Source organism: Herpailurus yagouaroundi, unplaced genomic scaffold, assembly GCF_014898765.1.
Source record: "Herpailurus yagouaroundi ecotype Mexico unplaced genomic scaffold, PumYag 141, whole genome shotgun sequence".
Lineage (NCBI taxonomy): Eukaryota > Metazoa > Chordata > Mammalia > Carnivora > Felidae > Herpailurus > Herpailurus yagouaroundi.
Genome location: NW_024412396.1, coordinates 39523763 through 39538472, shown reverse-complemented (window position 1 = coordinate 39538472; position 14710 = coordinate 39523763). Strand labels below are relative to the sequence as shown.

General features: G+C 38.9%; 1 protein-coding gene across 9 annotated transcripts in view; it reads right to left on the bottom strand.

The window, feature by feature from the left end:
• Window positions 1-14710, bottom strand: part of SYNE2 (spectrin repeat containing nuclear envelope protein 2) — a 342419-nt gene that overhangs the window by 169849 nt on the left and 157860 nt on the right. For all 9 annotated transcript variants that reach the window (XM_040477361.1, XM_040477354.1, XM_040477357.1 and 6 more), the window contains exons 35-44: window positions 13210-13311; window positions 11406-11606; window positions 10891-11062; window positions 10192-10304; window positions 8223-8425; window positions 7431-7550; window positions 7042-7333; window positions 5715-5866; window positions 3846-4155; window positions 1941-2105 (exon numbers count right to left, since the gene is read on the bottom strand). In XM_040477361.1, coding sequence (XP_040333295.1) covers window positions 1941-2105; window positions 3846-4155; window positions 5715-5866; window positions 7042-7333; window positions 7431-7550; window positions 8223-8425; window positions 10192-10304; window positions 10891-11062; window positions 11406-11606; window positions 13210-13311 — 1830 coding nt within the window. The remainder of the gene's footprint in view (window positions 1-1940; window positions 2106-3845; window positions 4156-5714; window positions 5867-7041; window positions 7334-7430; window positions 7551-8222; window positions 8426-10191; window positions 10305-10890; window positions 11063-11405; window positions 11607-13209; window positions 13312-14710) is intronic.

The following is a 14710-nucleotide window of genomic DNA, read 5'->3' as shown; positions in this document are numbered from 1 at the left end:
ATTCATTCATTCATTCAACCAGCCTATCATGGTAGGCTTTTTAAAAATTGTCCTTTATGTTTTAAGTAATGTCTACACTCAATGTGGGGCTCGAACTCACAACCCTGAGATCAAGAGTTGCACACTCTACCAACCAAGCCAGCCAGGCGCCCCTATCATGATAGGTTTTGAAGTTGCATAGATGAGTAAAATTCAGTCCCATCAGGTTCCTATAATCTAGTGAGAGACACAGAAGTAAACAGACAATTGTATTAGAATGTGAAAAGATCTATGCTAACAAATACACACAGGTCCAGATTGCATTTTAGAAAGATCTGGCGCGGCCAAGGGGATGTTGCAATAGAGAGGGTGACAAGTGCAGGCAGAGAGCCCACCCACAAGTCGAATGCAGGGGTCTGTTTGCTGAGGGTCTGCCCTAAGGAGGCAATAACGGGGGTCTTGGGGAAGTAACAAACTTTACAGATATTCCAGAGATGAAAGAGACAACATTTGGTGTCTGACTAGATTGAGGGATCTGGGAAAGCGTGGATAACCAGGATTCTGACTTGAACCTTGGAGAGATGGGAGAAATATTCACAGTCAGAGAATACGGAAGAAAAAGCAGGCCTATTGGTTGGGAGCTGGGAGACAGAGAAAGGAAAGTTGCTGCGTTATTTTCTGGACCTGCTGAACCACAGATAACTGCACGATATCCCAGTGGAGTTTGTCCACTGGGGTCAGAAGACCTGAATTGTAGCCCCTACTCTGTCATTTAACCTGATGACCCTGGAAGTCCCTCATCTCTCCAGAACCCAGCTTATCACGTGTAAAGTGTGGGGTCTGAACTTGATGGCCTCTGAGATTCCTTCTGTCTGTATCAGAGGTTCTATGTTAATTTTGTAGCAGGAGCCTGACATATATTTGTTAAGTATGACATATATTTGTTAAAAAGGGAAGCAGCCCTGTCACACTATCAGGCCATGGAGGAGAAGGCTTGTGTGATTCCCAGATCCCTGAAAGAAAGAGATGAGGAATTCCGACACTCAGGCCACCAGCGCTGTTCTGAGACTCACCCCATGAAATCTCCAGTTAAGGAGCTGTTAAAGAAAGAGCCGCTTTACTTTGTTTTCTTCTAGAAGTCACCTCGCAGGCCTGCTTGTTGGCAAAGCAGAGAGTGAGAATCCAAGGAACATGTTTTGAGGACGTGGGTAAAGCACGTGTGATCCTCACTGTATGAGGCTAGGTGCTGTTGGACTTTGGGAGGGGATTTTGGAAGCCTTACATCTGGAGACTGCTCTAATTTACAGTGTGAGTATATAGGTTAATAAGGCACAAATTCTGTAACTCCCATCTGCCCCTGATAAAGAATGCGAAACTGAAGCATTTCCCTCCTGGTCTTGCTGCATACTACGCATCCTTTGACTAGTCAGTATCTGCTGGGGTCACATGCGGGCTCTAAAACAAAGATCTCCGGGAGGTACAGACTGGTCACGGGTGGAACTGTCTCTGAGGCTCCAGAGTGCGGGGAAATGTTTAAGTCAAATTATAAATGGATTTGGTCACTAAAGAAGAACATCCCGGGGGCGCCTGGGTGGCTCAGTCAATTGAGCATCCGACTTCGGCTTAAGTCATAATCTCGCAACTTGTGAGTTTGAGCCCCGCATTGGGCTCTGTGCTGATGGCTCGGAGCCTGGAGCCTGCTTCGGATTCTGTGTCTCCTTCTCTCTCTGCCCCTCCCCCGCTTGTGCTCTGTCTTTCTCTATCAAAAATAAACAAAATATTAAAAAAAAAAAAAAAAAAAAGAAGAACATCCCCATTTTCTATGACTGGCCAGAACTTTAATTTATTACTTTTAATTATCTGAATAACAACTGGATTTCTGACCAAAGACACTGATTTGTTCATCGTAATTAATATTGATTTTGTTTTCATGTCCATCGTGTCTGGACACTGTTTAATACCTGCAGTGTCTGCAGTTTTTCCTCAGTTGCTATTTGATCCAAAGGCTTATCAGAAAAACTGGCAAGTTCCTTGGAGAGATTGTCCAATGTAGTATTCAGGTCTGCGACGCAAACCTGGTATGAGTGGTGTTCTTGAACGTGACCTTCCAATTTTTGCACGGAACCCTAAAAATAAAACCACTGACAATTCACCAATTATGTCTCTGAATTTCCTCCCTCAGAAAATAATTAAATTGTTCATACACACTTGCTTTATGAAGTTTCATCTGGAAACAGCAATAGGGCCATATAAATTGTCCAGAGTTCTTAAGTAAAGTTTTAGTATTTGAGATATTTCCATGTAAAATCTCCTCCTCCCCACCCCCCACAAATGGCTTATTGAAATCACATGCTTCGTGGCCTTCCTTTCATTCCTAAGGACAATTTACTTCTCAAGAGGTTTACAAAATGTAAAGGCTTCAAATTATATCATCAAATCACAAACATCCATAATAAAGCAGCTCCCTTAATTATCCTTCTTAGTAAAATCAAATACCCACAGTTGTAAATGAGACTATATGAGATCAGCCTAACCTCAGATTCCTTTCCTAAGAATTCAAGTCCAACATTGTGTCTTAGGAAAAAGGAATCCTAACTCGAGAACAAACTCATCTTCAGGTCTGCTTCCTGGAATAAAAAAATAAGGCGGCCACACCTCATCAGAAAAGTAGCAATTATTAAACTAAATAATTTATAGCCAAGTAGGTATCTCTTTACCCCTGCACACGTCCTGCAATCTGTATAAGCAAGACTTCTTACCCACATAATCCTTATATTGATCTAACTTCCCATATGCAAAGAATTACACACAATTCTCTTACGAGAATACATTCCCTTGTGACAAGCTGACATTTATCTCTTAACTCTTTTACTGCAGACCACTCAAGGGAGGGAAACTGATAAGGTTTATACAGAATAATGAATACATAGCTGACCTTAAACAACATGAATTTGAACTATATGGATCCACTTATCACAGAGCTTGTACAGTACTGTAAATGTATTTCCTCTTATGATTTTCTTAATAACATTTTCTTTTCCCTAACTTACTATAAGTAATATATGTTTTAGGTAGTATATAATATACATGTCATATATTAATATAGATATATAATACATATACAAAATATGTGTTAATCAGCTGTTTATGTTATCTGTAAGGCTTCCTGTCAACAGTAGGCTATTAGCAGTTAAGTTTGGCGGGAGTAAAAAGTTATACGCAAATATTCAACTGTGGGGGGGGGGCTCAGCATCCCTAGCCCCCCACTTTGTTCATGGGTCACCTGTACACTATTCCAATGAATAGATGATGGATGAATGGACGGATAGGTGGATGCATGGATAACTTCAACACCATCACCTTCAGAGAGATACTTAAATCTTAACCCTTCTGGCCCTTGAAAATAGGAACTTGGATGAGAAAAAAATAACATAATAATCAAATAATGGCCACTGGATTTCTCTAGCAAAACTGACTGGATTGAGCTCTCTACCCTTACAGAGTCAGTATTTGTATCTAAAAAGGATAAATTAAATGTTAAAAGTTTTTGGGGCGCCTGGGTGGCGCAGTCGGTTAAGCGTCCGACTTCAGCCAGGTCACGATCTTGCGGTCCGTGAGTTCGAGCCCCGCGTCCGGCTCTGGGCTGATGGCTCGGAGCCTGGAGCCTGTTTCCGATTCTGTGTCTCCCTCTCTCTCTGCCCCTCCCCCGTTCATGCTCTGTCTCTCTCTGTCCCAAAAATAATAAACGTTAAAAAAAAAAAAAGTTTTTGATTTACCAGAAGAACAAAAAATGGTTCCATATACAAATATGACATACTTGTGCATAATTATGACAATCATTAAAAAACTTATTTTGACCATTTCACCTGTAGTTGCTGTAGAAGACTTTCGTGTAGATGCTTTATCTCCAGCCAAGGCTCTTCACTGAAGTTGGGATTTTTAGTGCATTCTAAGAGGTAACTTCCTTGAGATTTTAACTCTTTTAGCAAGGATGTCAAATCTTGCGCTTTCTGGAGGAATTTCTTATAAATTTTTAACTGAGCTTTCTTCTCCTGCAAACCGTGTTGCAGAGCAAAGCCGACTTCTTGTTTCTTTTTCAGTTCTGTGAGCATTAATCTCAGATCCTCCTTACTTTGCAAATACTTCTCTCCTTCTAGTAGAAGCTTTTCTTGATGGCTAAGTTGTACAAAATATTTTAGAAATGACACTTAGGAAATTGGAATGCTTTTTGCATATTATAGTATAACATACATTACAATAAAAAGCATTAAAATAACACTAATATAAATTATTCCCAATGACTCTTTTGGCAATATAGCATTCCAAATAGCACTAAGGTTAGCTCAGAAACCAAATCAGAAATTATTTGCAGCATTCCTAAAAAAATAGATTTTTGTCACATAATTTGACCTGAGAACAAACACTTAATAATTTAGATTCTAAACCATTCCAGTTTTTGCAGCCGCTCTGGAAAACAGTGTGGAGGTTCCTCAAAAAATTAAAAATGGACCTACCCTATGACCCAGCAATAGCACTGCTAGGAATTTACCCAAGGGATACAGGAGTACTGATGCATAGGGGCACTTGTACCCCAATGGTGATAGCAGCACTCTCAACAATAGCCAAATTATGGAAAGAGCCTAAATGTCCATCAACTGATGAATGGATAAAGAAATTGTGGTTTATACACACAATGGAGTACTACGTGGCAATGAGAAAAAATGAAATATGGCCTTTTGTAGCAACGTGGATGGAACTGGAGAGTGTGATGCTAAGTGAAATAAGCCATACAGAGAAAGACAGATACCATATGGTTTCACTCTTACGTGGATCCTGAGAAACTTAACAGAAACCCATGGGGGAGGGGAAGGAAAAAAAAAAAAAAGAGGTTAGAGTGGGAGAGAGCCAAAGCATAAGAGACTCTTAAAACCTGAGAACAAACTGAGGGCTGATGGGGGGTGGGAAGGAGGGGAGGGGAGGGTGGGTGACGGGTATTGAAGAGGGGATCTTTTGGGATGAGCACTGGGTGTTGTATGGAAACCAATTTGACAATAAATTTCATATATTAAAAAAAGAAATAAACCATTCCAGTTTTTATTGTGCTTAAATATAATTTTGTTATATATTTTTTGCTCATATAAGTGAAACAAATAATCATTCAGTATATTAACCAACTAACTAGTTTATGCTTAAATTTAGTTTTGATCTGCTTGTCTTCCTAGAAAAGATCTAAAATTCACATCTCCACTAAAGAGTAAACATATTATTTAACATGTGATATGAATTAAGAATTTTCATCAGAATTACATCCACTGAATTCGGACATTTATAATGTTTTCACACTTAAGACTCTCTTGGAATATATATATTTAAAGGCATAATTATTCTACAGTAATACCATGCTGACTCTGAAATTGTCTGGGGGAAGGGGGTTTTGGTAAGAAGCAGAGCGTTGAAAGTAGAATGGGAGACAATGCTAATTTGTTACCGAGAGCTCCATGGGTTGATGAACCAGCCAAAGTAAACACTGTCACAGAGTTATGACAGCATGTGCTTCCTATCTGATCCCGAGAACTCTTCATCTTCATTTCTGCCTCTGACATTGTGAATGCCCCTGACATTACTGCCTTTCTCTCCAACACATATTATATCCAAACCCAGGAGGCAGACAAAACATACTTGTTATGGCTTCACCGGGCAATGAAAAGGCGTGAAAGTGAAGGCATGTCCTTTACCTTAGATACGTGTTGGCTAAATGGAGTGTGTTGTCCCACTGGTTCTTGATATCAGTAAGGGTCTTTGGAGCCAATGGAGCCTTGCTGCTCTCAGCCTGACTCATGATGGTCTGTATTTTAGCGTCCCCTTCAGGCTTTAGTAAAATGATTTCCTGAAGTAAATAAAGATCTTAGAATCTCATTTGCATTACTTAGAGGAAGTACATATGATACCTTTTTATTTATAAGCATTCTATGTAGATTCCAATTGCAGAGTAGATTTCAGAAATACCTTTTCATTTTTTACGTTGCCCAAAAGATAATGATACCTCCTTACATTATACAGAATCGGTTCTCCGTAAGTATTTGTCAGATTGCTCTTGCTGCATTCCTGCTCTCCTCTTGATTTTCAACTGCCTTCAAATAAGTTATATGCCCAAAAGACCCTGGAAAATCCTTCTTTCTATCCACTCAATTATTTAAGGAAACAACCTGAACAAGACATTTTTATACACCCAAAATGAGACTTAGGGCTTCCCACAGGAAAAAGCAGTGCCCCATGTCAACTCTTGTCTCTCCACTACAACATAATTCATTCCCATTACCTGGTCTTCTCTTTCCCTCCTTTGCTCTAACAATCATCTTCCTCCCTTCTTGGAAATACTACTCCAGATTCACCTCCCCTGGAAAATCTTTCACGTACAATCCCAAATGATTCCAATTACTTCAGTAAGCCTTACCAACTCTTACAGCTCACTATTCGGAACCATTTCTCCCTGTAATAATGCTTCGATTGTGATTTCAATCCTTCTGGGTTCCTTTTAAGCCATGGGCTCCTGTCCCCTGCATTTGTAACTACCAAAGCCTATTGAATCTCTCCTTAGATAAAAAGTGGGCTTAGAGGAGCTTGGGAGTTCCTTGCCCTCTGCAACCCCCTCGGAATGTCATAACCTTTATAAACTACGCAATGTACTCGATATCTAATAACCTTTTGAACCATACATATCTGCTCTGAAGAAGAGTTCCTCTCCAGCCCCGCCTTGACATTGCGGATATGTGTTTGTACTGACATAAATTCTTTTTATATCCTAGCAAACTCCCACCTGCCACAGCTCCATACGTACTGCCCTTAGAAAGAGAGAATACACCTTCTCTCTTCTGTCTGCCTTAAAATAATTTTAGATCCATCACAGCTCTTCTCTCTTGTAAGCTCAGTCATCTGAATGCCCTCAGCCATTCCACAGTAATCCTATTTTCCATTAAGAAACAAATCTTTGCAGTTTTCCTGTAAATCTTTTAAAAATTAGAGTTCATTCTGACCTCTGAAATTTAGTTTCCACAGTTATACCTTTATTTTTTGGATTCTTTCCTCAAGCGGCATTTTGCCTTCAGATGAATTCAAAACCATAAGGGACTCTTTAATCCCTGCTATCCAATGAATTACATCATGTGCAAGATCATTAAAGCTCTGGTCCTCTGTAGGAGGTAACTTATCCTCTTCATCAATTTCACATAATTGTCTCAAAAATGTCTGGTATCTATCAATCAAATGTGTTGATTCCATTATTATTTCTTCTTCTTCAGTAAGCCCATATTCCTTCAAAGAATTGTTCAGCTGGGCCATAGATTCAAATTGTTCCCTGAAAATTCCAAACATCATCGAAAGTTTAGAGGAGCCACAATACCATGTAAGAAACCATGTTGGCAGAAAATATATTCATACAGGATTAGCTATACCTTTTTCTAGCTACAGCTTCGCAAAATAGCTCAGTTTTCTCTCCTGGTTTTTCCAGTTCTTTCCATTTCTCTTCTTGACTGGTCAACCATGTGCTCAGATTTCTGTGGTCATCCTGGAGACTAACAGAAGATTACATACGTTAGAATATAAAATAAGCAAAAAAGTGTTTCTATGAAGAGAAGGTTGGCATGGATTTTGTAAACCAATCAGGCTTTTACTACATTTTTTTTTATTCTTTGGTGAAGAATTAATTCGCAACATTAAAATCTGAACAACAATAGCCTGTATTATAGAATTCTATAGGGGAGTCTGGGTGGCTCAGTCGGTTGAACGTCCGACTTCGGCTCAGGTCATGATCTCGTGGTCCATGAGTTCAAGCCCCGCGCCGGGCTCTGGGCTGACAGCTCAGCGCCTGGAGCCTGTTTCGGATTCTGTGTCTCCCTCCCTCTCTGACCCTCTCCCGTTCATGCTCTGTCTCTGTCTCAAAAATAAATAAATGTTAAAAAAATATATATAGTAGGATTCTATAAAGCAACGAGCTACGCAAACATATCACAAAGAACAGGAAACAAAACATTTTTTGGACTCTCCCCTGAACTACTGCCATATTAGATAATTTGAAGAATTCTCTCAACTTCTATCTTCATAGGGTCAAACTTAGATTTGAAAACGTATATTTTATTTGTGAAATTTGTGTGTATTGTACATCCCCATGCTAGCTGTACTGATGCACAAAACGTGTAAAGAGATCATTAGAAACATGTTATTTAGCTATCATCTTTACTTCCTACCTTAGTAGCTGTTGCAAGCAGGCATTCAGCTCCTTTGTTCGTGCCTGGCAAATGGACTCCATTTTTTCTAATTCAATTTCTTGATTTATAATCCAACTGTGAAGCTCCTTAACATGTGCTTTGGGCAGATGCTTCTTCACATGACTTAGTACAGTTCCCACCTGCTGTGTTTTACTGCCTCTTCCTTCAAGAGTTAAGAAATCCTTAAGGAAGACAGAAAGTCAGTGATGCTCTACTGGCAAGCTGAAGTGTGGTCTCTACCCCCCCGTAGCACTTTTCCAAGCTGGTACGTAGACATGTCACCTTTCTAACATCCTATACGAAAGAAAAGCTACGGAGATATGGCTAGCGCCAATGGCAAATGACCAAAAGATAATTTACATTAGTTGTCGAATGTGTGTCTGCATCTGACTTGCTGGATATGACATCAAGCAAAATAATGCTTGCTCATGAAAGTCAGTAGGAGTAAGACTGGGGAAGCTGCATTTTTCTTTCCCGACTCTGCTCAGCTTCTAAATACTTGCTCCCCTCGGGTAATCAACATGTAAAACTACACAGACTATTCTCTATTTAACTCTGTCCAAATAAGAATTTTATTTCAATGTTTGTGTTTCAAGGTTTGAGCATCATTTGTTAAGGCCATGCGACAGACAAAGTTAAAGGCAACAACAACGACAAAAAAGTCAGGACTTAAACTAAAAAAGAAGAAAGGCAATTCTACCAATAAAGAACAGTATCAGCAAAGTAAAGAATCAAACAAGAAATACTTAGTGCCACTCATAAGCTTGAGAGCATGACTCATCATCAAACTACAGTACTAGACAGTCTTCAGTCAGAGAAAGACAAATATCATACGATTTCACTCATATGTGGAATTTAAGACACAAAACAGATGCACATAAAGGAAGGGAAGGAAAAATAATATAAAAACAGGGAGTTAAACCATAAGAGACTCTTAAATACAGAGAACAAACTGAAGGTTGCTGGAGGGGTGTTGTGTGGGGGGATGGGCTAAATGGGTGGTGGGCCATCAAGGAGGACACTTGTTGGGATGAGCACAGGGTGTTATAAGTTAAGTGATGAATCACTAAATCCTACTCCTGAAATCATTATTATACCATATGTTAGTTAACTTGGATTTAAATTAAAAGAATAAAAATAAATAAAATCATACAAATAGTGCTTAAAAAACAAAAGGCTAACCCTCCCTAAAAGTACTAGACAATCTAGCCTAAAGTGATGAAGATTTAAGGTGCCATATGCATTTTAAATGCTTGCTTGCACATTACCTTTTATTCCAAGCTGCCCTCCACTACCCTCCGACCAGCTACATGAAAGTCCAAATGAGACTGTTAAAATAAATGTTACTCAGAAAAAACTTAACAGAAAGTCAAGAGACCTCTCTCAAGAAAGTAAAGAGACTTTGGGGCTCCTGGGTGGCTCAGTTGGTTAAGCGTTCGACTCTTGATTTGGGCTCATGATCTTGCGGTTTGTGAGTTTGAGTGCGGCATTGGGCTTTGAGCTGACAGTGGGAAGCCTACTTGAGAGTCTGAGTCTCTCTCTCTCTCTCCCAACCCCAAAATAAATAAGTAAATACAAAAAAAAAAAAAAAGGAAAACCAACACTTAAAAAACAAAAGGAAAAGTAAAGGGACATCCTAGTCCACATTAGGCAAAGCCTTTATTTTGTATGAAATATGATTTTACCAAAACCGGATTCACCAGTACACCCTGTTAAACAGCATCTTAGAACAGGTGTGAAAACAGAAATTGCTTAAGTGCCTTGCACCCTGACCCCGTAAATATGGAGTTTCAAAAATTTGGGAAAAAGTCGGTTATTTGGAAACATTATCTCTATGTAGAGAAATGAGCAAGTCAAAGTAATTATTATTTTATCTAGTTAAATACAGTTCTATGCCTCTAGTATGTTAGCTTTGATAAATTTTGATTAAAATTTACATATATCTTACAGAAAGTTTTTGCAGCTTTTGCTCCACACTCTTTTTTGTTTCTGATGATTCAAAACACTCCTTAAGGTTCATTTTAATGTTGCCAAACCAGTCATTAAAGTTCTTGCACTGATCTGTAGGAAAAAACAAAAGAAGCTATATCCATTCAAGGAAGACTTTAGACCCCTTGTTAAAGTGAGAGGCTTTGAAACTCGCTTCACATAACATGGGTACAACAAGTCATTGTGTAAGGTAGTAATAAGTTGAAGCCCAATTTTGAGGTTAATAGATTTCTCAAAAGTAATTATGGTATATTTTCTATACCCGACCTCCTTTCCAATCACACAGTACCCCCACAGACACTCGTAGGGACAGCATGCTCACAGGCACATCACCAGACTCACTCACCACAGTGAGCAGGTCGAATGTGAGGATGTTGGTGACCTTCCTTCATGAAATAAAGATTTGGGACTTGAAAGAAATAGATGTCATATGATAGGCGTATAGATCAGTGAGTGTTTCCCCCAAAAGATTTATGTGAGTAAATCCTAAATAAATAAGTACATAAATAAATCCTTTTCCTTAAATAGAATCTCTGCAACCATCTCTCAGTGAAGTTTAGATAAGCCTTCATGTTCGCAATATTTATTCATACTTCAAGATTCCCAGAAAAAACAGTAATGCGCTCACCATTCAATAACTCACTATTCAATAACTTACCATTCAATAACTTAGAAAAGTGATCTTGCAAAACACTTTTTTTGGTATTAAATAAATCACTGACACTTTCATATTGCTTTTTTAATTCAGAGAGTTCAGGAGTCAGACAACCTATTTGATTCTCCAGTAACATCATACTGTGCTTTTGCTGTAGGATTTGCTGTTGTATCTCCTAAATACATAAACAAACAACCATTAAATGTCAAAATGCGTTCAATTTATACATAGTAGAATAGATCTCCATTGTTTTTGTAAAAATCTAGATGATTTTTCTATTGAGTGGATTCGCTTTATCTTAGCCGGTAAATGTATACTGCAACACAAATTAACATCAAATAATTACTGCCCTCGAAGCAATTCAACTAAATAAACACAAATCGTTTTTCGGAGGTTTTTCCCCCAACTTTCATTTTTTTGAATAGTTACTACTTTTCATTAACTTCAAGAGGCCAAAGTCATCAGAAATAAGCGTGAAAATAAATCTGAACCACAGAAGACAAGCAGCTGGGACATACCTCTAGTTTAGTAAAGATCTCTAAGCTGTCAGAAGGAGACAGGGCTTTTAACAGGGACTCAGTCATTCCGATCTGAGTCTTGGCTTGGTCGAGATCCTCCCTTAGCTCAGCTGTATGGCCACTGAGCGCAGAGCAGGTGGATTCTCCTGTTAAATGCATTTTTACATTTTCTATCTTGTTTAAAACAGAGGACTCCATGACCTGAAATCATGATATATATGAAGTCAAATTAACAAATTTATTTCACTAGATTTTAAGACAACTGCATTGCTAGAGAATGAGTTGAGATGTTGAATTAATTCCTCATTGTTCTACATCACTGATACAATTTAAATTGTTTCAAAAAGAATAACATGAAAAACTGAGATTGACATTCTGTCTTTGTTCTAAAAAACTAATTTGTGGGCTGGGGGGGGGGGGGGGTTGGGGGGGGGGCGGGAATGTGCCTGGATGGCTCAGTCGGTTAAGTGTCTGACTCTTGATTTCGGCTCAGGTCATGATCTCACGGTTCATGAGTTCAAGCCCCAAGTGGGGATACACTCTCCCTCACTCTGCCCCTCCCTCGCTTGCTCTCTGTCTCTCAAATAAATAAATGAACTTTAAAAATAAACTAATTTGAAAATCCTAACCCCCCCCCAAAGCAAGTTTTATCTAGCATAACAATTGAGGTACCATCTCATGGCACTCATTTGAAAATGTATGAAAACATACAGAAAAATTGGGACGCCTGGATGACTCAGTAGGTTGAGCGTCTGACTTCGGCTCAGGTCATGATCTCACGGTTTGTAGTTCGGGTCCCACGTCAGGCTCTGTGCTGACGGCTCAGAGACTGGAACCTGCTTCCGATTCTATGTCTCCCTCTCTCTCTGCCCCTCCCCTGCTCATGCTCTGTCTCACTCTCTCTCTCTCAAAAATAAATAAACATTTAAAAAACTACAGAAAAGTAAATAGCCAGCATTTATTGAGCATTTATTATGTACACAACAGCATTGTGGTAAGCACTTGATGGACAAAATTCAGGCTTTAGAGTGTTAACTAACTTGACTTGCCCAAGATCATAAAGCTAGCTGATGACAGAGCTGGGACCTCACCCAGAAAGTCTGACTCCAGAGCTCATACTCAGCCACCATATGCTCTACCTAAATAAATATTGTAACAAATCTCTTCACACAACAGAAAATCACACTTTGGTCCATCTCCCTGCTTCCTCCATCTAGCCATTAATAAACATAGAATCACACGAGTCATATTCTCCTTCTTATGGCCAAAGGACACTCAAGAGGAAACCCTTTCCTTCAAACAGAAGCATGACAACATCTCCAGCTCCACACAAGAGGCCTGGAAGTAAGTTAATAAAACAATAAAAAAATATATACTTACTCTAAACAAACATAATGAACTATGCCAAGTATTAAAAATTCAGTTGGACTTAATATAGGAATTGAATAAAGATGAACTAAATAATGATCCTAATTTTAATTATTTAAAAAAATTTTTTTAATGTTTATTTGTTTTTGAGAGAGAGAGACAGAGAGACAGAGTGCAAGTGGGGGAGGGGCAGAGACAAAGGAGACACAGGATCTGAAGCAGCTCCAGGCTCTGAGCGGTCAGCACACAGCCCAACCCAGGGCTTGAACCCACAAGCCATTAGATCATGACCTGAGCCGAAGTTGGACGCTTAACTGACTGAGCCACCCAGGCGCCCCCTAATTTTACTTTAGGTTTAAGATTTAGAATTCTGGTTTATGGACATTAGTTACTTCAGAGTGCTTTGATTGCAACTGTTAAATAAAAATTCTCTTACCTGCAATTCAAGAGGCGTTTCGCTGCTTTGAAGGAGAAACTGTATTTTAGCCACTCTTTTAGAAAACTCTGAAGATTTTTGTTCGTGGACTTGTAACTCTTCCTAAAACATAATATTAGTAGATAATACCTTTTTATCTTATACCTTATTTTCTGGTACTCATGATTATGATTATTAATATATAGAAACCGAGAGAAACTTTGGATTTCCCCAAATCCCTTGTTTATTGAATGAGTCCTGGGAGTCACAAACCCAAGTGGCTTTATGAGTCAGGAAAATGTTATAATTGAGCAAAGCATTCCAGCTAGAAGACGACAGAGAGGGGCCAGGCTTGTGCTATATCAGAATGCAGTGCCTGCATCACATGTCATACATCTGTACACACAAACTGTGCCCGCATGTGCACGTGCACATGTGCAAGCACTACACACACACACACACACACACACACACACACACACACACTGTTGGCAGAATTTGGCTCACAGGCTGGTAGTTTACAGTCCTTAACTTCAAAGTTTTAAACAACCTGCATTTCAAGGCATTTTTAAGGAACTTGTTCATTTACACCTAGAAAATCATAATTTCTATCATCATATACACAGGAAACTCGTAAATCTCTACACTTTCTGGAAACCTTTTCCAAGTGTATAAAAGTGGATATGTGAATTTAAGAATGAATAAAATAACAAAGATTTGAGGGAAAAAAATGAGACGGGAAGCATTAGACCTGGCATATTGTAAAGGCTTCATGTGCACATACATACATTTTTCTGTTACATTGGACCACATATAATTGCCAATATTTGAATGTTTTCTGATCTACAAAGGTAGAGATTTTATATGATCCAAATGAATAATATATAAACAATTAGAAAAAATTCTTCCTAGTGTTAAAATAGACAAATTCTTTCCAAATGGCAAAACCTGAGATTACTGTTTTTTAAAAACTAAAAAACTAGCCTTTTTTGAAGACAGATACCATATGTTTTCACTCTTAATGTGGATTCTCAGAAACTTAACAGAAGACCATGGGGGAGGGGAAGAAAAAAAAAAAAAGGCTAGAGAAGGAGGGAGCCAAAACATAAGAGACTCCTAAAAACTGACAACAAACTGAGGGTTGATGGGGGGTGGGAGGGAGGGGTGGGTGGGTGATGGGTGTTGAGGAGGGCACCTGTTGGGATGAGCCCTGGGTGTTATAGGGAAACCAATTTGACAATAAATTTCATAAAAAAAAAAAAAAAAAGAAGAAGAAGCTCTATAAAGATTCTGATACTCGGTCTGGTATTTTTTTCTAATCTTTCGGAGGGAGAGACTGCTTGATTCAAATTATGAAGGTTCATAATCATGATCTAGATCAGGGGTTAATAGTCTAAGGGCTGGTAGTCTGTTTTTATAAATAAAGTTTTATGGGAACCCAGTTACTTTCAAGCATTTATGTACCGTCTATGACTGAGTGCTTTTATGCTACAACAGCAGCATTAATCAATTGTGACAACTG